Below are 22,910 nucleotides of genomic sequence, written 5' to 3'. Positions count from 1 at the left end.
CCAATCTGGATTATGGGTGTTAAGCACTAGCCTTGGAAAAAAAACATGTAACAAGAAGTGACCCTCAATGTGACAGCTCTGAAAACAACTCATATACATAGAGTGTGACAGAGAGCAATACTTTCATTGTATATGAACATACATGGATTTCTACTTATGTCTGAATTTATGTCTGAGTGCGTGTGCACATGCCTCTGTATGAGAGACACAGAATGCGGACAAAGTTTCTTACGATTAATTAAATTTAGTAAGCAGTCATCAGAATCTGCACTTCACATAGCCATTTATTGCATCAGCACATGAGTCTATATGAGGATGTGGAAAGAAGTGAAAGTATTACACTATTTAAAATTAATTAGACAATATGATCAGCTCAGAAGCAGCACTGCATTCCTAAGCAAATGATAACAAGATGACATTTGCTCAGGTGAGGAACTGGCATACAAGCAGATGCAGTTAGCAAAACCGGACTCTGAAGAGAAGGGAGGAAAAGAATTGTAAAGGGAGTCAAATGGAGAGAGAAGAAAATTCAGCTTAAAGCAGCATGAAGAGGAAGCCAATGGACACTCTCAGAGATGTTGATGTGATCAGTGACAGCCAAAGGAAGCACTCCTAAGACTTCCAAAAAAAAAAAAAAAGGCAGGTGAATTACATGCTAGGAGTATAGAGAAGAAACGCAAGAACCGTGGGTAAAACAATATTATCAAACACTAAATTCACTGAGGGAGAAAAAAAAAGGTTTGATTGTCCCAAGCTACTGGCAAACTAGTGACAGGCTGTCGCAAGTCAAATCAGATACATATCCCAGTTGAAAAAGGTGGAATCACCTCACTGTCACGCACTGGTTAAATCACTCAAGGGATGAAGGAAATGCATATTCAGCTCCTCTTCTGCCTGGCAGGAGTTGAACCTACATCTTCCAAAAGAATGACCTGGTCCAAATACTGGGTGGTACAAAGAGCAGAGTCAGCCCACTCTGCCCAACAAAACCTAAGTGTCCACTTGGCTGGAGGGCTGTCAGCCCCCCACCGCCAGTCCCGTTCTGCAGCAGTAAAGCAAAGCACACTGCTCACAGGCACAATGGGACTTTGCCAGGAGGGGGAACTGAGCGTACCCCCAGCACACAGCCAGCAGCCAGGGCGCTCATCCAGGTGGGACTCATCTAGGAAAGCAAAGGCTGACAGTTAAGAAGAGTTATCCTAGTTAGTGAAAACAAACAGCCACTTTGGTGAGGAGTGGAAATACTGATCCAGGCTCACAGCAAAGTCCGTAACTCCTGGCCTATCACCTGATTTGCAGTGCATCATACCAATTTTAAAAGGAGCTTAAAAATCCCAACACTGGCATAATATAAAGTTTGCAATTTGAAGGGCAAATGTAACTGCAGACAAATCCCATATTATAATCAGAGACAAAATAATCAGGTACAATCAGATTTATCTTTCTTGAGACTTCTAGCCCAGCAGATAACCCTTCTTCACAGCTCTTAATATAATTGGCTAGTAATTGTGACCTCCCCCAAACCCCCATTATTCATCTCAACTGGGTATCACATTTACATAGAGTTTTGCTTACAGAGGGGCCTTCATTTCAACTGCAAAAAAATACAAAAACATGTCAGACCTGAAATACCTTTTCTTTTAGAAACCCGATCTACAATTCCAATTGGTGAAGGTACCTCTTGTGGCATAGAGACAGACAAGGATAATGCCCTGCTCCTGCATGAATACATTAAGCTGCACCACAGATTTCAGCAGAAATTAAATTTAATAGCAGTCAGAGTTCTGAAAATGCCTGTTAAATCCAATACAATGTGGTATCTCAATATGTTAACCCAGTTTAGGAAGCTCTTACAAAACCAGCATTTTCACAGAGCAGTAATGTGAGCAGAACTCCATAGGTTAGATGATTTTAAAAATTCTATATGAAAAGAAAATCGAGTAAATTAATGGCCAGCCTTGCTCCTGCATCTCACGAAGCCCTGGCAGACAGCACAGCAGTTAGCCTCCTATAACACCTTCACTGTTGACTCATTTGTGAGTCACCGCATTTTTAGGAGAGACATCACGTTGCAATTCTGTTGTTAGGAGCCAGAGACATTCTGTAAGAAACAATGTATGCGTTTTCAGAGCTGATTCAGACCTGTGTGCAGCAGCAGAATAATAATAATGTGCCGGCATCCGTGTCTTCCCTTCTCCCCCCAGCCTCTCAAGTAGTCTGACTGCTGGCTTTATATAAGCCAGCAACACTGCCATTTTAAAGCTGATGTTTTGGGGTTTTTTTAGATGTTTTTCAGATTGTTGATTGCCAGGTTAATTCCTAACCAAGCCTTCAAAAAAAAAATAATTCCCCAAGCCTATTCTACCTGTTTAAACTGCATCACCTGTGTCCCGCATTGTAAAATTTTGATTAAACAAACTTAGTTGCTGGAAGGTAAAATAAAATTTTGAAACAAATAATTTACAGTGTTTATCAGAAAAAAAATCACCTGGGTTGGAAGCAAGAAAGAAAACTTTGAACTGCAGAGCTGTTTGGAATTTATAAATATAGATAAACAGAAGTCAAAAGAAATACATCAAATTGTACCTATAAGTCCAGGGTAGAACTGTCCAACTTCTTTACAAGAAAAGTAAATGCATACCAGTCTCAATCCTAAGAAAAATCTCAGCAATAAAAGCCAGATTGGAACTGGTTAGGATTAGCACTCTCTCATGAAAACACAGACAAATGGAGTTAAGGTACCTATCCAAAGGCAGTCTTTAATACAAAGGCTCTAACAAATGCCAGGTTCCCAGCTGTTCTTGACATATCCCCAATGTTTATAGCATTCTTCTGGATGTTGCATGTTGCTGTGATTAGAAATAATAGACTACTTTGCAGCATGAAATACACCAATTTTGGATTTAATGGGAGCTGTAACACAGAGCACTGCATTTTCATGCACAATACACCACTATCTCCTAGACTTCAAGAGATGAGGAAGCCTTCTTTTGATAAGGTCTTTAAATCACAGAAAGATCTTCCTATTGTAAAAAAAATAAATCTTCTGGAGTTTAGATGTGATAAAAGTACGTATAAAGAATATTAATTAACTCACCATAAGGCCAAATTTTACCAGAAATAAAAGCAGTGTTTCACAAGACAATTTGGCTGGGTTCTCAAGAAGTAATGAACAATGAACCGCAGTCCAAACGCAGCTTTAATGCTTGGGAACAAAAGTCCTGGTGACTTCCAGTAATATTTATGTTCTCTGGAGCCAAAACCCTTTTAGACTTTTGAGTCACTTAGACAAGGCAGAAAAGATGCACTTTGGCAGAACATAGGTGCCTATGCCCACTACTGCACCATGGAACATCCTTCTCCATTGCTGCTCCCTAAAATTCAGTTGCCTAAGCAACTGTGATCAGGACTTGTAAGCCAGGCAGCAAACATGCACAAGAAGCCCTATCATACATTTAGGAGTCAAGGGTTGGCACAAAAGGCACAGATGGTTATGCTGCCTTTAAAACCCAGATGAAAGAGAGGGAGCTGGTACCCTTTTATCCAACAGACTAGCAGAGAAAAGAAAAACACAGGCTGCAGGCTCAGTTTCTTCCTTCAGGTATGTATCTCCCATCTCCCTGCTACTCAGACTTCAGATTTTGCTGGGGTAGGTCCACTTCACCTCCCCCTCCAGAGCAGATTTACTTCACAGGCAGTATTTCAAAATTAATTGCTTCAAAAGATGAAAAAGAAGATGCCTTTGCAGTGAATCATTTAGGCAGTCACCTGGCAGAAGAAACACTAGATAAAAAACACGGAGCAAAGAAAGTGTGTGCGCTCTAGGTTATATGCATATTGGATGCAAGACTGACATAGCTGGCCCTTAAACAATTACAAATACTGTAAGATTATTGTACTTTTGAGGGACAATTCAAAACACGACACCAATGTAACATGAAAAAAAATCCTGCGCAGGGATGTGAAGCTTTTCTGCTCAGTTGCTCAAGGCCAGAACAAAGGCTTAAAATAGCCACTGCTGACTCATGCTGTTTCCAACAAGACCATATGGGGGTGGAGGATCCAAAGGGATTTCTACCATGCTAAAAGTGCCTGTAGGCTTGGATTTACATGGAGGTGCTACCAAACATTCTTAGGAGTTCCTTCACAAAACATTTTTCACAAGGAAGTGCTGACTGCATCAATTAAAATTTCCAGAGAGAAATCAGTTTTGATCATCAATCAGTTTTGATTAGATTTTCATTGGAAGTATTCATCTAATCTCATTTATCTGGTATGGGGTTTTAGTTGAAACCAATACCCAGGAGTATTAAGTCAAACTGCTACAGAAGTCACCTTTAACATTCATGTTCAGATTACTCTTGTGCCTTCTTCATTACCCAGTCCAGGGAATGTTTAACTATTTAGATGAACTGGAATTGCTACAACTGGAAACCCTATACTATATTTAAATTAGTATAGTGTGGTATAATAGGATTGGATCTTCGGTGGTGAGAGCCTACTATCTATCCTACACAGGTTTTCATAGGTGTTACTTCAAACTAGCTGTAGTCTGGTTTTCTGGGCTTCTCACCCATGAAAGGCTGGAGCCCAGTAGATACATTCCAGGGGTATGCCTGTCTTTTTAACTTTCATCCAACAGAACACAAGTTTACACGCCCTGAGACTGCTTTGCAAAGTGAATTGGAGTGTCTTAAAAAGGGAATAATCCGGAGATTCAGAAGTGCTGTCATGGTGTGAACTACAATGTTAATGCAGATGCAAGTCTATGAGATGAGCTCTAATATTTACAGAGCAAAAGCACAAACCCAGGCTTTTCCAAGCAAGCACCTTCCTCACTAGGGTATTCTAGAACTTAGCTCAATTTCCACTCAAAAGCTCCAAGGGCTTCAAGTGTCATTCCAATACGGATGAGAAAAAAAATGGTGGAACATCTGTATTTTCATGAGAGAGAATTCTCATTTCTCTGGACAGCTTAGCTGTTATTGCTATATTACCATTAATACCAAATAACAGGGAAGATGGAAAACCAATGTCGCCAACTCCTACAAAAGTCTCCATTTTTATTAAAATTGCAGTCCCGAAGGCATGCAATTATGTAAGAATCTTGGGTTTCGTTTCATGAAAAATAAAAAATTCTTCCCTGTACAGAGAAAAACTTGAAAGTGTGTCCTCCTAAAGAACAAAAGCCAGAAGGCAAAAATAAACTACACTGATTTTTTTTATTTTTTTTTTTTGAAGAAGACCTCGATGTTTTCAAGGCAATCTCATGAACTTGATGGAGGAATAATTTCGGGGGGGGGACTATTTGTTGTCTCAGTAAAAGTATGATTCTCCCAGGGTTTTAACTCCACTTCCTTCACACGTTATCAACAACATGTCTGGCCTTGCCTCGTTAGTTAGAATAAGCTAGCCTGCTCTTGACATTGTACAAGGCAAAGGCCATTGCCTCCTAGGCAAAGGATCTAAGGCCTATGTCCAACCCGTCCACACTGCAGCGAGGACAACTTGGATCCTTGCAACAATGTCATGCTTTTTGCCTGAAGTGTGGCAGGGCTCAGGCTAAGCCTGTGCCTGAATATCTGCTTGCATGTATTCAATATAGGCAATAAAAAGAGTCTCAGCATGTTCTTAGATTTAGCGCCACACTTGACTGACAAACATGCTCCAAGGAGGCTTGTCTCCACTAGCAGAGCCTCAGAATTGGTATTGGTATGTAAGTAACCAGACTTTTTTGTTTTGTCTCTGGTTTTCTTGCTAAAGAGTATGATGGGGCTTGCCATGAAGTAATACCTCTGATTTGAGAAGAATTTATAAAATTTGTATCTACAGTCACCAAGCAGAACAGCTTCCACGCAATGCTAATTTTATACAGAATTTGAATATGTTTCCTATCATTTTTATTACACGAGGGAAAACTTTCTGTAACACCAGTTCTGAGCTGCACCCTAGCTTACACAGGGCACAGAAAACAATCCCAGCAGCCCTAACACATAAGTAAAAGGAAAGCTGTGAAGGACTATCTTATGTTGGGCTGTATTGGGCTCATGATACAGTATTTCCCAGATCATATGCAATATAAATTCCACTTACCGAAGCTTTTCCTTCATTATTACCTTCTGGATAGTGTGGGTTAAGCTGGAAAAGAAAAGAAGTCAAATACTATCTTGATAGCTTTTAGACATTTAGGAACTAGGGGGAGAGTTTGGTTCAGTTCTGTATTATGTATCCATCTTGCAAAAGGACAGTGGAGTATTTAGAAGCAGTATGAGAACAAGAGTCTAAGAATTACTGACTGACTTAACTGGCTATGTCCTCACTTCAAAAAAAGTGCATCATGCAATCAAGCTTGTTAACTCAAGAGAAGAATCTCAAACAACTAAAACTAAAAACAATGAAGACAGCACAGATAGTTACTGACCTAAACACAGCAAATTACAGTCACACACACAGAGAGCCACTTCCAGCACTGACCTTGAGAAGATATATTGAGATAAAAATTAAAGTGCTTCATGTCTACTGAGATTTTACAGGAAGACAGTGGATTCCGAAAAAACACATCTTTGAAACAGGAATGGCAATGCCACTACAGACAAGTGTTTAGTTACCTTGTGGTTCTGTTTAACCATTATTAAGGGGGATAATATTTTCTATGTCATGCCAGGATTATCAAGCCTTAATTAATAACTAAAGTAGCATGAGAAGCTTGAATGAAAGACTATATAATAGTAAGTGTAAAGTATTACTATTTAACAGTGTTGAATAGGATTTTACTTTTGACAGCAAAAATACGTAGACTAGAAGATGAGGGATTATGTAGGCAGATATATACTCAAATAAATAAACACACATATGCCCACACATTGGCTGCACATGAAACCTTTCAAGATTTGACTTACATAATGAAAAAATTTTGCCTCAATATTTACCATATTCCCTGACAGAAGATATGCTGTCAAAGCATTGAAAATGCTAAAGTGAAATTATTAGTTATATAAGGTAATTTAGTTCTTAAATAACAAACAATGTATACATCTTACAGATAAGTACAGTCATTTTCTTGGCTTTGAATTTGGCATTACCAGCGTGCAAGAGTACGAAGTGAATTACACAGGGCAAGCTGAATGAATTCCAGTAAAACTTTTCAATATCATGTCATCATACATCTAACAACACAGGCTAATAACTAATAACACCCAGACAACTATTGTAAAGAGTTTTTATTAAGTTTATAAGGTTTTTATTAATACTGTATCATTTATAACCCTTTACCCCCAAAAAAGCCAGCTCTTCTCCACATCATGAGCCTGAAGAAAGGAGGAAAACTTTTAGATATTCCTAGAACTGCTGAAAATACCTTCCCTCTGCATCATGACTTGACGTGCTAACACAGAAATGGCCAGAGGTTTATTGCCCCGTCTTCATCTCAGTATTAGCATTAGCCACTGTGTTACCCTCACAAATCTAATTTAGACAGCCTGCTTTCCTCCCTGCATTGACACCTATCCCAAATTTTGCATTTTGCTCCTCCACGACACTCTCACACAGTCTCCTAGCTCCTGCTCCCACCTACTTCTGTTATACGGCAACAGGAATGGAGCGTGAACGCTGAACAACAGACAACAAGAAGTTATACATACATATATATGTAACTGTTCGTATACGTTTGGTTTCTTTGTAAGTTCTCACACTTCTTTCAGCATTACATTTGTTCACCTGACACCTTAGAATAATTCTAGTTGCCCATTCTAACAGCCAAGCTGGACTCTGTACCTTTGGTCCTCCATCCAGAACTGAAAAAATTACCAGGCAGCGCTCCTCAGTCACAGCCATACATGTTGGCCGTCCAGCACAGCAGGGAAGGTACAGAAAGGCTAAATTCTACCCTACCTTCAGATTCTGCTGGCTGTAAGCAAGCAAGAAAAAGTTTGAGTCATCTCAGGCTTGACACTAGAATCAGCACCAGAGAGAACTGTGCACTGAGGACTATATCTTCAAACGGGATAAATCTATAGTGTTTCATTTAAGGGCCCCAGTGAATACACTTTTCTACCCAGTATGAATCAGGCCTTGAATTCTGCTATTCTTCAGCTGTTTGCTTTCACCATAATGATGCTTTAAAAAAAAATATAGCAACAGGAAAAACTAGGAAAAACTCTCTCCCACGCCACTTCTTGCCTACTTAGAAATGACTAAACAGATTGCCCTCAAATTTCCAAAATAGTTCACTTGTGGACTGAGGCTGAGGGAGACAGAAGGCTCAAATGAAAAATAAAGTGCATCCTTAATGATGGGTTTTCTTGCCCCACTGTAACAGAAATAATATAACTAAAAAGTAGTTCTTTACAGAAAGTTTTGAGATGCTGATGTTAAACTGTAAACACAATGGAAGGCAGTTTTAGGGCTGATGTTCACAGCCCCATTTTTGGCTGTGCTGAGCAGCTGCCACTTTCATTTTCATTTCAGCTGAAGTTGTTCGCGCTGAGTATCTCTGAAAATCAGTATTAGCCATTATCCCATACTATATTCTTCGGGTAGAGTGGCATAAATCATGTAGTGCATGTCATATTACACTTGTTCTGAGTCCTTTTCAATATTGAAGTACAGCACAATCAGCTAAGGACACAGTGACAGTCTTAACACTCCAAAATCTATTGCTTTTTCTGATTTATGTAAGATCGCTTCCATGTTCTTCAGTAAGCCTCCAAAACAAAAGAATCCTTGAAAATAACATTAACAACTTTTTTCCTTGCTGCTAATGAAAGCAAGTAAAATTCCTTGCAGGTGTTTAGTACTAAGAATACTATGTTAAAATGGGCCCTGTTGAAGCTCAGCAGCCTTCAAGCTTTTTTGTGTCATTGGATGTGTTGAATTTGCAATGTTACTGAAATGTAGATGAAATACAGTACTGTATATTTCTATAAAACACCACTGGAAGGTGCATACAGTCAATATGCAGTGAGAACACGATGCATTGTAAACTGCAGAGCTCAAGCAAGTGTGATTGTATAAGTCATTATTGTAACAACTTCATTAAATGTTTGGGGTTTTTTTTGAGTATATCTGCAACAGCTTCTTTTCCAATGCAGAATAATCCAGAAATTCTAATCCTCTGCTGCTTGTTTTTCAACAAACTTAGTTACAGCCATTTTTTACCTTTCCATGCATGGGAGCAAAAAAGGTATCACAAAATGAGAGTTCAGCTGCCTCATGGCTGAAAGATAAACAATATCAAAGACCCTGAAACTCATTCCATGTAATGGCAAGCTCATGAGACTCACCATAACATCCCAACACTCACCCACTATGTAAGGCCACACAACCCAACCACATGAGTAAACGGCAATCACTATATGGTGGTAAGGGAGGTGGTCTACATCAAGTAACACAGACTGTATTAGTAGAGAACAACTAGGGAAGGACAAAGAAGAATTCACATCAGTGAGGCAGTGAACTGGCCACCTGATAGTAGTTGTGCTTGTCCTTCACTCCACCACCATGCAGAAGGCCAGCTCTGTTGTGGGGATTTTGCATTTGGGCAAGGCTAAGGTGATCAGCTCTCACAGCTCCAATGACAATGATTTATGACACACAGACACTTCATCTTCTTCAGTTGCTTATACATATGAACCCAGACCCAACTCTACACACCCTCCAGCCTACATAAAATCTCTTCAGCTCCAGAAAATGGGGCTACTGTATCAACTTTTCTCTCACATCACAGCACCATGGAAGACATCACGGTTTTACACGCACAGGCTAACAGTACACAGTGACTTAGGTGCTGCATAAGCTTTTCCTTATGCTAAGGTCCTATCAACAGGGAAGTACCACTGTACCTGCAAATGCAATTTGCACAATATAGTTCACAAGAAGTATCTGGGACTTCAACTTGTCTTGGAATCTAAATCTGCTGGGGAGAAAAGAGCGTGGAAGCAGCCTAGCAGACTCAACAGCGGACAATAAAATTCAGTATCATAAGAAGGCCACAACTACCACACAAAATCTTATTTTTAAACATGAAAATCAACTATTTTGGCATTTATAGAAAGACTTGCAACTACAGAGAAGATAATACATCCTTTTAATCTAAACAAAACTAGCATTTACTTGCACATTTTTGTAAGAAGCCAAATTCCCAACTTGTGACCTGCACAGGGTATCTGAAAGAGCCTGAAGGTCAGGGTCAGCATTGCAAGTGGTCCTCCTGGATGTATAAAAATTGATGGCTCTTAGACAGATTGCAGGCTCAGCCTTTGTACACAGCGGTATGTAAAAAAAACAGACATATGAATGCATACATATACCAATATACTCATACTGTGGGAGCAGCAGAAAGCCCCCAGTAGAAAGTATGTGTGACAAACACATAATAGAAGCCATCTTTTACAGGTGGAAAACTGAGGTATAGACAAAGTATTTTAACTGCTTCTGGTTAAAGTTATCTGGAATTATCAGGAATCTCATTCCTGAATTTTTGCCTAGCGTCCTCACAATGTGGTCATCCTCCTGCAGAGTCTGCACAGCAGGAAGACAACTTTCATCTGTGTGTATTTGTGTGTTACTTCTGGTACTTGGTGCTCAGAGAATGCAAGTGCCCTGGTAATTCTCAAAGGTATTCTGCTAGACTGAGTGCTAGAAGTTCCAGGCTCTGTCATCTCCACTGATGATATTCCTACTGATTAAAGCTAGGCAAAGCTAAATCTTAAAGGTTTTAATACATAAGACTACACAGTACATAATCTCTTGAGATTTTACAATTGAGCAGAACACTTCTCACTAACATGTTATTCCTGGGTTTAATTTTATTTTTGCATCTTTACTTAGTAAAATATGCTTTACAGTCCAACAACTGTGGACAAATAGTTTGGAATATCTCTTTCATGCTGAATGCTGCTTTCTTAGAGGAATGCATGGAAAGTACCCAAACAGGCTATTTTTGAACACAATTAAGAAGAAGAGAGAGGAGTTTGGGGAAAGAAACACCCATGCCGATTTTAATCAAATTTTGTTGACTAGGTAAAGGATATTTAAAACATCTCATCAAGGAAAGATTTAGATTGCCAAATTTCAGCTAAATGAGCGTTTTAACAACTTGGTTAAAACTCACATTTATGAAGTAAACCCTGACAGAGAAAGAATAAAAGGATCTAATTCAACACACATAAACGGTTCCCATTTCATTTGATAACCAGCCTGTTAACACACTGCCTGTCACCCAATCAACAAGGGCAAGTGTTTCAGGAAAAAAAAGCCAACACAAAAGAAAAAAAACCCATTTCTCAAATCTTTTACCTTCATTAGGCTTGCTTTGTTATTTGTTAACGTCATACTGATTAGCTTTCAATAAATCCAAAGGACTTTTGCACAATTTCAAAGACTTTGGTGGTATTCAAAGGACTTTTGTCATTTTATTAACTTGCTGGAGAAAGACTAACTATGACTCTACCTCGATAAACCCCATTCAATCCTGCCACAGCACCAGCACAAAGTTCCTGATAGTCATCATCTGACGAAAGTTTAGAAGTCTTTAAAGGTCTTTTATTTCAGGACTGTATTTTTCTGCTGTTTTGCTTTATAAGCCATGTCTTAGCAGATCAGAGGAGTTTCCGGGGAGTGCTGGGAGACTGATTTTTTTTTGTCTGCTTCAGGCCCCCCATGTGGCACAAGGCAGCATGAGGTGGACAGGGATAGCTGTCCCTGCTAGTCCAAAACATGAACAGGAATCAGCTCTGATGCCTACCTGTCCCAATTATTCACCCTCATCATAAGAAGAAAGGATAGGTCACCTTGATGGCATTTTTAGCTGCTGTGTAAGCAATGGCAGGCCAATGGTTTGGTATGCCTGACTCACCACTGATTTAAAGGTCTCACACCAGCAGCATGAGCTGGAGGCGCCACAACGTGCAGCTCTACATTAGGCCAGGAGGGAGCGGTGACTGGGAAATCCCTTTGCTTCTACTGTGACCAAGGGCAAAGAACCTGACCACCCACCAGCACATGGTGTTCAGTCCCACATGGCCATATCCCATTCTGCAGAGGAAGTCAAAAGAAAGAAAAATGTCTAAGAGATGCTTTAGTCTAACCTGAATGCTGGGCCATAACCTCAGCTATGAGTTATGCGCTTCAGCGGCTCCATGCCAACATGTGCTATGCGAAAAAGCATCCTCATCTCTTCAACTGTTACATTCTAAATATTAATATCCCACATGTCTTTCAGTGGTCCTCCCAGAAATAACTAGGGATGACTGGATCAGACATTATAACATTTCTACTGTTAAAAAAACAAACAGGCACACACACAAAAAAAAACCCAACAACAATAAAAAACAAACAAGGGAAACCTTCTAAACCTCCAAGCATCAAAAAAAAGATACGCAAATATAATTGAATAAAAGCTTTTCAAATAATATTGAAATAATAAGCAAAAAAAATGCATTAAAGAACAGACCACATGTCTACATTTGCTATTTTGGAACACATCAAAATGCAATACAGCAGTTGTCGTACTTTTAATAACAGAAGCAGTCCTTACAATGACTAAATGACAATAAATGCTGCATTAATGGCTTCACGCTTCCCTTCCTCCTAAACATGTATACAGACAAGGCTCAAACACAGCCAACTTCAGACAGGACCGAAAAAGCCTAGCTGAACAGAGTCACAGACCACTGCTGCAAAACTAGCTGGCTGGGGGGAAAAAACCTTCCTCAGAGATCCAGATTTCTGAAGGTATTTGCACACCGACAGATGCAAATGTTGTTCCTAAGTTCCACAAAAGTCAATACAAGTCAGCTCAAGAAGTTTAGCTGCGTTCTCAAGATTCTTAAAAACCTTGGAAAAATCTAGCTCTGGGTTTTGCTAAATGGACAGCTTCTAACTCCGTCCCATTAAAAAGCCCTATCCAAGTCTGTGGAACAGGTTAGACGGGCTCTGTAAATCAGTAATCCATCCTCCTCCTCCTCCTCTAGTCTCTGTATCTCTTCCATCTCTTCGCACATAGCTGTAAATTATCCTTCATTCCTTATAGAGCTTTAAAACAAAAACACATGCCTCCTATGATACGTGAAAAACAGAAATAAGGCTTATGGTGTTGAGTTCACCCTGTCACCTTGGCAAGCCCTTTTTCTAACAAGAACCTCTAATCACTGAGACCAACAGACAGAAACTAATCAGAATGCTGTATTAACATTTAATGAAGAGACTGGGAAAAAAAAGACTCAAATGGAAGATTTTGAAGCAATCTCCAGGTAAGGAGGTCCCGCAGTATCAACAAATCAAATGTGTGAGCAGATGTGTGAAGGTCTTGGTGGATGCTGCCATCTCCTGGTACCTTCTCCGGTTTGCAAACTGTTACCCTTGAGCAAAACGCACCTGCACATCTCAGTTAAACAAGCCCAGTTTTATCCAGTTACCTGCCATACTGTTTCTAAAGGCAGAAGGAACCACAGAGCATCTACCACTGTGCTCTCCTCCCCTGCATGAGCTGTATGATCAGAGGATAAATAATTTTTCCTGCAAAGGCTTGCTTGCACGTCACCCAAAAAACAAACTCTGGCAAACAGTGGTCCATTTTTGCTTCCTGAACACAGGAGGCCTCTTCCAGTAGTCCAATTTCCAAAAACTGGATATCAAAAGGCCTAAATTATGGCCTTCAAATAGTCAGTCTCAGTTGCATTAATAAAACATCCTATGCAATACTCCATTTTCCACAGCAGTTTAAGAAGGTGAAAGAAAAGTAAGTCCATAAAACTAAAGAGGAACCGTTTCCCTTTTACATTTTTTTTATCATAGCTAATGCTGAGGATACTATTACTCATACAAATATGTAATCTTTCTTAAAATCTCATTAAATGCTTTGTTTTGTATTCTCAGGGTAGCAAGTTCCGCTTCTTTACTATGCCCTATTCAGAAGACAGGGGATAATTATTTTCTATCAATATTAACTTGAACATGTGCTCAACTATATTCACCATTATCCAAATCAAGTGATTATTACAACAGGATGAAATTTATTATGAATAGTATGGCTTTGTAATGACATATATCATACGGCTGGCTAATGTTTTTAATACTGAGACATAACAGAAATCCATTTAAAAGAACATAAACCAAGATTAACAGCAGTTCTCAATTTAAAGTGAGTGATGTACTTAAGCTACTCTGAAAAGAAACTTGGGCAGTTCTGACAGAACTGTGACATAATATGGGAAGAAACGACTCAAGAAAGATGACAGAAATATGAGTAACTTTTATTGGCCGTTGATTCAAGATTTCTCAGCAAGTGGTCTACCCCAGCACAAGGTGAAGTTCAGCTGACAACCCCGCAAGGCAAGGCCTTCAGCAGCTCCTGTTAACCCACCCCAGCCGCTCGTGCCCCGGTGCCTCAGCTCAGCAGCCCTGCGTACCGCACAGACTGTTCCCGCTTCCCCGCACCGTGGAGTCTGTGCTAATACCACCTCAGGGATGGCACACTCTGTCACAGGACCACAACCAGGTACCCGCAGAAACACGACAGTTCTGCAAGCCCACGTTGCCACTGAAGTGCTTTTACCACCAAACTACAGCCTTGGTGAGTTGGACTGGACTTACTGTTCAATTTAGAATATTCATATAATTGTCATTTCATCTCACGTGCATGTAACCCTCTGCTGCTCAGGCCAACTGGCTTCAATCACGCCTACCTTCAAAAGAAGCTCCTTTGAGAATCTAGTGCTCAAATAATGCCAAAGCTGGAAGTATGTTTCACGTGGGACTTTAACAAAAGAGTTTAGAACAGAACTCTGATCGGAGTTTATCCATTTTACAGCTTAAACCCTGCACCTTCACTCTTGCAGAAAGAAGAAAACAAACCCTATAAGAAAGGCCAGAGGAGTTTTCCAGTGGGACACGCACTGGGGATGCACATCAGATTGCTGCTTCTCCCAAAGTAGCTAGCTAGTGCACAGCTTTATCTCTGTGACTTGTCCATCATCAGAATACGTGCTAAAGAACTTGCCATCCCAACCATCCTGTACAAGCCATTTATGAAGTATATTCCTATGTAGAAGTTAAGTGTCTGTTGTGGGGGCTTCAGTCCTACAATAGTCAATGTCCAGGGGGTGGTTGCACAAGTGAGAACTGTTAGGGGAAATCCAAACCCATCAGGTCAGTATCTGAGACACCCTTGACCCCTAAAGCACATAGATGTTCATGTTCCACCGACTTCAAAGACAAGGCTACTCCCAAGAGCTTTACTCAATAAGGGTCTTTATATGAACAACAATTTGGTTTAATGAATGAAGCACACTACAATTCAGAAAAAGTATGTTTGGTTCTGCCATTACCTCAGAGCTCATTGCTTCAACCTATTGCATTTGGCCACCCTGTTCTCACTCTTCTCTTTCATCTAGAGGAACTTCAGGGCACAGATTGCCTTTTGGAACAACATCAGTACTCTGCACTAGCTTGGAAGGCACAGTAATAATCTGAAGCTTTGTTTATAGCCACAATTTCAAAGAATCGCAGAAGGTAAGCATTAAGGCTGCCATCTTACCTGCATTACCTTAATTCATTTAGTATAGTATAGTTAATTAAGTGTTAAAGACAATTACCTCAGCAGATTTACTGCCATACCTCAGCCAAGGTATCCAGTAACTCTAGTTTAGTCTATTCAACTAAGTAAAACAGAATTACCACATATTTTTCCTTTCAAATTCCACACTGTGATTATGTATGCGCGCACCATGTTTCACAAGCAGTGCACCGTGGTTCATCTATCGCCTACTGCAATATCTGAGGCTAGCATTGATTTGATATTTGTGTATATATATATATTTGTGTGGTTATTTTAGTAATATCAATCTCAACTGAGAAGTTTAATACGAATGACAGACTTATCCTGCATTTCTTGTGTGTGCATATACATATGCATGGGCACACGTATTTCTGTTTAACGTCCTCATACAGCAAGCATTAATAGTTTTGGTACAGATTATCCAGTTTAGAAAACACAGAACTGGAGCTGCTGTACACATGGAGAACAATATTAAAGGTGCATGTTCTGGCTCAGTACAATCAATAAGCTGATACTCAGTTCAAAGAGACTTCTATCCGGGTGATTAGAATATTGAAAAAGTTAGGTATATTCATGAGAAAGGCACAGCTGTGTGGTCCCAACCTGCAGCGTTTGAAAGGCTGTTCAAGTAAACTGCAGCTCGCTCACACACACAGATAGATAGATTTTGGTGCATTCTACACATGGTAAAAGCACTGAAAAGACTTTAAAAAAAAAAAGGGAAAGTCTTTGTTACTTTGAGGCATTCCATTTTCACCTAACCTTACAGCCTCTCTTTATAAATATAAAACTTCAGAATAACTTGGGTCATTTTGCTGTAACCAGGGCTAAAAAAAGAACCTTCTACAGAACTTTTTCTAAAAGACTGCTGACTGTGAAGATGAGAATGAAACTTGGCAGCCTGTATCCTAGCTGGTGGCTTAGCGTCTAAATCTCCTGCTAAGGATCTGGCTCAGCTTTTTTGGGTGAAATCAAGCCCTTCTGACACTAACAGCAGAACTCCCATTGCCTCCAAAGAAGAGAATTTCTCTTTCCAATTTTTCAGCTGAGTACCTGGTTCCACTTTAAGTTTTCAATGTTTTAGGAACATCTGAGCCAGTGGCTTCAGGTTTCCAAATGCCAGGCATGTGGCAGACACTAGCACCTATCCAGATCTCCAGTGTCCCAAGTTTTACCACCAAGCATGAAACCCTTTCTTCATCATATCCCTCCTGTACCTTAAGTAACTGAGAGCATACATCCATCTGACCTGTCAGACCATGTCCCCAGGACATGCACAGTAATTGGGGAATGACAATGCAGCTATGTGCAGTTAGCAAATGCCTTCCGCTGGGTCTCCTTTAGCAGTGAGTCTTTCAGGGTGGCCCACCTTCAGTCCATAGTCTGGTAGCAGGGTCTTGGTTGCTTTACGGTATTAGTGGGTCTTAAAGAACTTCAAAGCATATTAATGAAAAAATAGCCTAAGTAATGCCAGGTGGAAAGAGGATTAAAGGAAGTGGTACTATCTGAGACTGTGTCAGAAGTCAGAGGTATCAGAGGACCCTTAGTCTTTGAAAAGGTAACAAAATCTGGATGGTTAATTGTGATTCTTAGGAACATGGAATTTAGAACTTAAGACATCCTGACTTCATTCTCTCAAGTTTGTAAGAATCAGATTTACAAGTACTCACCTATGTATTTTTTTCCTGAACAAATGTATTGCCTCACTTTTTTTTTTTTTTAAACTTACTTACTGTAGTATTGAACACCTTTAAGTTTATTAGTTTCAAATTACCCAATTCTCTGGAGCAAGTCTCTTGAATTTTTTTAGTCCCCAGATCATACCCCAGCCTTAACAAGCTGCAGTAGCGTCCCTTCACAACATGGCTCAGTAGCGACCCACCGAGTCACAAATCAGATTGACCAGTTATATGTGGCACAGGATGCCTCAGAGAAAATGAGGAGGCACAGCACTGCTCACACAAGGGTGCAAGCCTAACTGTGGAGGAACAAAAGGAGACACCCAGGTGAAGAACAGTTCCGCTCATTGTCTGAGACTTGACCCATGCAAGATTCCACTGTAAAAGCCTCCATGGTACAAATCAAGCTGATTTACGGAAGGAAGTAAGTAAAAGTAAGTAAGGAAAAAAATGGTTATAAACGATGATCAATCCTGATTTACAACAGCTCAAAATGTGACAGGAATTATATCATTACGCAACAACAGAATCATTAAAAGATTCATGAATTTTGTCTATGTATTCATACTCATTATTCCGCTCTAGGTCTCTTTATCATGGAAACTTAAACAAAATCAGGTCATGGCAATGTGCGATGCTGTTGATAATCCATACCATGAGCAATCTTCCTGTGCTGCAAGAGCACAGTTAAGTGTTCACTAAGCTTTGCCCATTTGATTTAAAGTTAGTTCACGCACAGTAGACGTCTGCCTGCCTGTTCATAAATCTTTGACGTGTATGTCTGGCTGGTGTGTTGTGCCTGACACGTGAACTGTGTAAAATATAGTTCACAGGTTTTTATTACAGTGGTACCTTTAATATCTCCACCAGCAGGTATTTTACACTTCATAGATACAGTAGCTAATGCTGCTCTCCAGTCACAGCATATCACCTCCGATCAAACCCAAATGCTCTTCCATGTCTCACTCTACTGTGCCAATTGTACTCTCTGTATTACAAGCCTTCATGATGGGGATTTCCTTTCCAGAGGTAGAAAGGACCTAAGCTCAGGTTCGACATTCAATGCAGTGTGACGCCTCTTCACCTGAAGATTTTTATCCTGAAAATCCCTGAGCAGATTAGGTATGGTGGGAGAAGGAAGCCCATCAGTCAGAATGCTTGATGCCTTTCTTGACCTTCCATCAGACTACCTAGTCTGAATAAAATCTTTCTACTAGGAGCATCTCTCACTGTAAGCAGGGAGGAAAATGAAACCTTCCCTTAGGTGGGAGTACTGGTTTCCTCTTGAAAATTAGCTAATATTAGTTAATAGTAATTACACTATAAAGCCAGCCAGCTTCAGCCAAGCTGAAGTATTGCTGCAGTATGGAGGCGAAAGTGTACAGCAGAGCAGTTAAGGCATGTTGGTTCGCTGCCTCTACAGGGATGATGCTCTTTGCTGCTCAGGCCTATGAGGTTTCTAACTTTCACTGTGAGCTACTGCTAAAACAAATGAAAAGATCCAAATTACATTCAGTCTTAGATAGACAATAATATTAGTATCTGTACTGGTGGTCCACTGTTTGTTTTTACACTGGTTTTGATGTAATTAGAAATACATAAAGGTTTGACAGCTCCTGTTTGCTCTTACTTTGAAATCAGTGCAGGCTGAGACAGGAGCTGGAAAGCGAAATCAGCGGCCTGGTAATACTAAGGAGTTGTCCACACACAGAAGTTGCACTGATGTAAACATAATTCAATTCATTTGGAGCAAGTCTTTTTTCGGGGATTCCCTAATATATAGTGATATATAACTGGCTCTTGTAAATTTTCACACTCTTACTTCCAAGCGTAAGTCAAAAGACACAATCCTACACAGACTTAACTAAATCAGTAGAAAAACACCCACTCTTCATTCCATTGATATACCTTGGACACAAACCAGTTCTAACATGGGTTAGATACAAGTTAAAAAGTTCACAGCTTCTTGCAACCAGGGAAAAAACTGAAGACTGTCCCATTTCAGAAACTTGGTATTACCTGCTCTATTCCAGCTGCTTGTCAAGAGCACTGTTTTATTTTAAGGACAATTATGGGTCTTAAACAATATTCAAGCTGCTTTTTGGGGGAGTGGCAACACTATTTTGCCTTAACATGAAGTACCAGATAACCAGACAAGTTGGAAAATCTTCCTTCTCCTCTCAGACCTTTTGTTCCACCAAAAGGAGCAAAGACTACCTTAGACTTTTCTTTATTCAAATTTTAGTCAAAAGACAAGAGTGCAACAGCAGAGCACTGTAACCTGCTTATAATCACAATGCACTAGCAGAACACCAATGGTCACAATACTGATACACAAGTTTGTCCTTCCTCAAGTTTCTACGCAACACAGGGATGCCTTGGACCCCACTCTGGCTGGCAGAGATCAATAAATAAACTGAAATCAGCACCATAGAAACATTTTTTCAAGAAGTCTAGGGCCTGTGGGGGAGAAAAAAAGGAATGATAACTCCTGAATTAGAGCAGTTTAGAGTATCTGTTCTACTGCTTGCAAAGAGACTTCTCTGATCAAGCTCAATGATTACCTTGCACTCAATTGCACTCTAAAAGCTTTACTCTGTATATGGCTGCCTGAGCCAGAAAAGAAGAATATTTGACTGATCACAACCCTAATCCAAAAAACAAGGGCAAATCAGAGAGAGAAATAAATGAATCCAAGGATTTTCAGTGTAAATATGGTAGATATTTAACACTGGTGTTTGCCCTGGCTGCCATGACAACAGCAGATTCAAGATTAAACAACACAGTTGAAATTAAGGTTAGATGCTGTCTTGAACTCACCTACTAGCATTCAGTAGCTCAGAAAATTTTCCTTGCAAGCCCTGGCTATAGCAATACAGCATGACACAGCAATGCACATCCAGTTCTCCCCATTCAGACCTGGTGTGAGATCTTTTCAGAGACCTACATCGTGGACCTACGTACTATGGCAGTTCTGAATTAGCAGGACACGTATAGTTCTTGGTTAGGTAGCACACAACCACTTGTTTAATTCACATTCTTACCTCTGCAGCTAAGTAGTTTCCAGTTGCCAAATGCTTAAATCTAAACAAGCTATTCCACTGTCCTGCCCCACCCCGGCAAGGGTCATGATGGACAACCTAAAAGAAGAAGTACAGATTTTAATCATGGTCCTCAACATCATACTTAAATCACTGACATTTCCTACAGGTTGTTGCAAATAAATATATGTAAACTACATAATTACGAACAGTCTACCACAAACAGGAATTCTGTGCTCACACTAACAGATAACAACTAGTTACATTTATTTCTTGCCAGGTGCCACAAAATACTACTGCTATTACTTTCCATGTTCTCATTAATCTACTCCCTGCAAATATGATAAGCCAAATTTTGCTTTAAAGTGACATCATGTGAATCAGGTGCTCAAGAAAGTAAGTGTGGCTGCTCTACACTTACATAGGCACTACTTAAAGCAAAACTCAAATCTCTCATATTGTTTCACCGCTTACATCAGCTCTATTTTCAACAACATCAGGGGCTTCTGATAAATTTTTGTTCAAGTGATAAAATATCCCAGGTTATTTCTTTTTTTCCCCTTGACTGAGCTGTAGGTCATTTACTACCTTCAAACCTAGCAGTTCTGTCTCTGTTAAGGAGTAATCTCAAATATCCACAAGTGCAATATACTCTATTCTATACAGTCTTCACTCAGACAAAAATCAACCTTATGTCTGAGTGAGGAGCTCTGTTCTAAATGCAGTTTGATCAACATGTAAAAACTTTTGGGTGTAGGGTTTACATTACCAGAAGAGCAAGGGTTTGAGACATACCCATTTCCAGTGTCCCTCAGTTAAACAAAAATATATTTGCTAGTCATCTTTTCAAAATCACCCCCATTCAGCAACACCACCTTTATTCAGCCTAACTTTAAACAGATGTTGATGTGCCCTGTTGCAGAAGAATGGACTTGATCACATTTGTGAGATTTCTTGTCAGTGATGAATTTCAATATTCCATATTGCACATGGAGTCAAATATAAACACTCAGAACTCCAGATACATGAGTGTCATTCAGCCGGCTTTGATAAAATCGCACATTTACATCAAGTCTGGATTTGACTCTTCATCATTTTAGTGCAGGTAAATATAGTAAGAAAACATCCTCTCTCCACACACAGAGCAATAAAGCATCTCTTCAGTGTTCATCCTACACAAACCACTTCATAAAATAATAATAGTTACGGGGAGGTGTATGATGATATCAAGAGGCTATGAATGATTCATGTTGTGGTAAAGTATTTTTACTGAACCCTGGCCTTTGGGGCCTAAAATATTTATAAAAAGAAAAAATAATACCTCTATTTCCCACAGTGCTTTAGAACTTGTTGCAGAAGTGGCTGACTGACGTAATGTAGTACGAAGGAAAATATGTTGTTTCTTCTCATATTCGTCACAAGTCAGAAACTTCTCTTGCTCTGCATGAAACAGCCTAACAACATCTCCCTAAAGTAACATGAAAAAGAAACATTATTAAGTGGTGCAGCAAAGCTGCTAGACTCATCCTCTATATCTGTACTAGCTCCAGTGATGTCAACATAGCTGATGTGAAGAAAATATTTATTAGTTTCCTATTGTAGAAGCAGCTACCAAGTGCAGAGCACACAATCACAGCACTGAGTCTGGAAATCAAATGAGATAATTCAGTCCTGCAGGATACCCATGCACTTTTGTGAAAACTTGTTCCACAGCACTGCAATGAAGAGTGAGCAACAACTAACCTAAAGGTGATATTTAATTCTAGCTAACATTACTAAATGGATTTTTTATTTCTAATCTCTCTTAGTATTTACGGAAAGTGAACAGATTTTTCTATCATATTAACTCACGTCTTCTAGTCTGCAACCAAAACCAATGCCCCCTCTCTGTTTTTTCCTGCTAACATCATTTTTGCTTCCTCCTGACTCTCCCTGAAACATTATCCCTAAAACAAGTTACACATTTCCCTTTCAAATTCTTCCTCAAAAACTGTTGGTACCTTGATACCTGCTGAAAAATAGCCAGTTGGTAATGACTTATTAAGGTACAAGTGAGGACAAATTTATTTCTTTAAAATGAAAATGTAAATGATCTCAGGGCATGATCTGGAGGCGTGAAGCTGTGCAATCCCTCAGCATTTAAAGCAACATTGTCTTATTACAGCTATTGTCATCTTTCATGCCCGACTCCCTTCTGCAAGCCTGTTAGACCTGCTTTTAGCACCTTGGCATAAGCTGAAGTGTCACTGCTATTCTGTACAGAGCCCTCATCATTCTGGGTTTGAACTTCATCTTTTCTCATGGACTGAGTTGCCTCTGGGAGTGAAAAGGGGCTGGAAGCTAGTACAATCCGAACAATTTCACTTAGTAAAACAATAACACAAAGGAAAAATATTCTGGTTGTTGAAGGACAGCAGAGAGGGATTCTCAACAACTCCATAAAGTCCTCATTTCTTTTATTCACCATGTAATATTTCTCTACAGTCAAATATAGCATGATTTTTCAGATTCAAAAAAACAATTAAAGAGAATCATACTTACTCCTTTCAGTACATCATCTCGATAACTACTGAATTTCATGAACAAAGTTATTTTCCAGCTTGTGTTACAGTTGACAGCATTTACCTTTAGGGG

At 39.7% G+C, this 22,910-nt stretch overlaps 1 protein-coding gene across 7 annotated transcripts in view; it reads right to left on the bottom strand.

Annotated features, from left to right (window-relative positions):
• Positions 1-22,910, bottom strand: part of ITPR2 (inositol 1,4,5-trisphosphate receptor type 2) — a 268,891-nt gene that overhangs the window by 195,622 nt on the left and 50,359 nt on the right. For 6 of the 7 annotated variants that reach the window (XM_040594004.1, XM_040594006.1, XM_040594010.1 and 3 more), the window contains 4 exons: positions 22,818-22,901; positions 21,598-21,744; positions 20,280-20,375; positions 6,094-6,138 (listed from right to left, as the gene is read on the bottom strand). In XM_040594004.1, coding sequence (XP_040449938.1) covers positions 6,094-6,138; positions 20,280-20,375; positions 21,598-21,744; positions 22,818-22,901 — 372 coding nt within the window. The remainder of the gene's footprint in view (positions 1-6,093; positions 6,139-20,279; positions 20,376-21,597; positions 21,745-22,817; positions 22,902-22,910) is intronic. The other variant, XM_040594005.1, reaches the window with a different exon arrangement.

This window comes from Falco naumanni, chromosome 5 (genome assembly GCF_017639655.2).
Source record: "Falco naumanni isolate bFalNau1 chromosome 5, bFalNau1.pat, whole genome shotgun sequence".
NCBI lineage: Eukaryota > Metazoa > Chordata > Aves > Falconiformes > Falconidae > Falco > Falco naumanni.
This window is presented reverse-complemented; position numbering and strand designations above follow the sequence as displayed.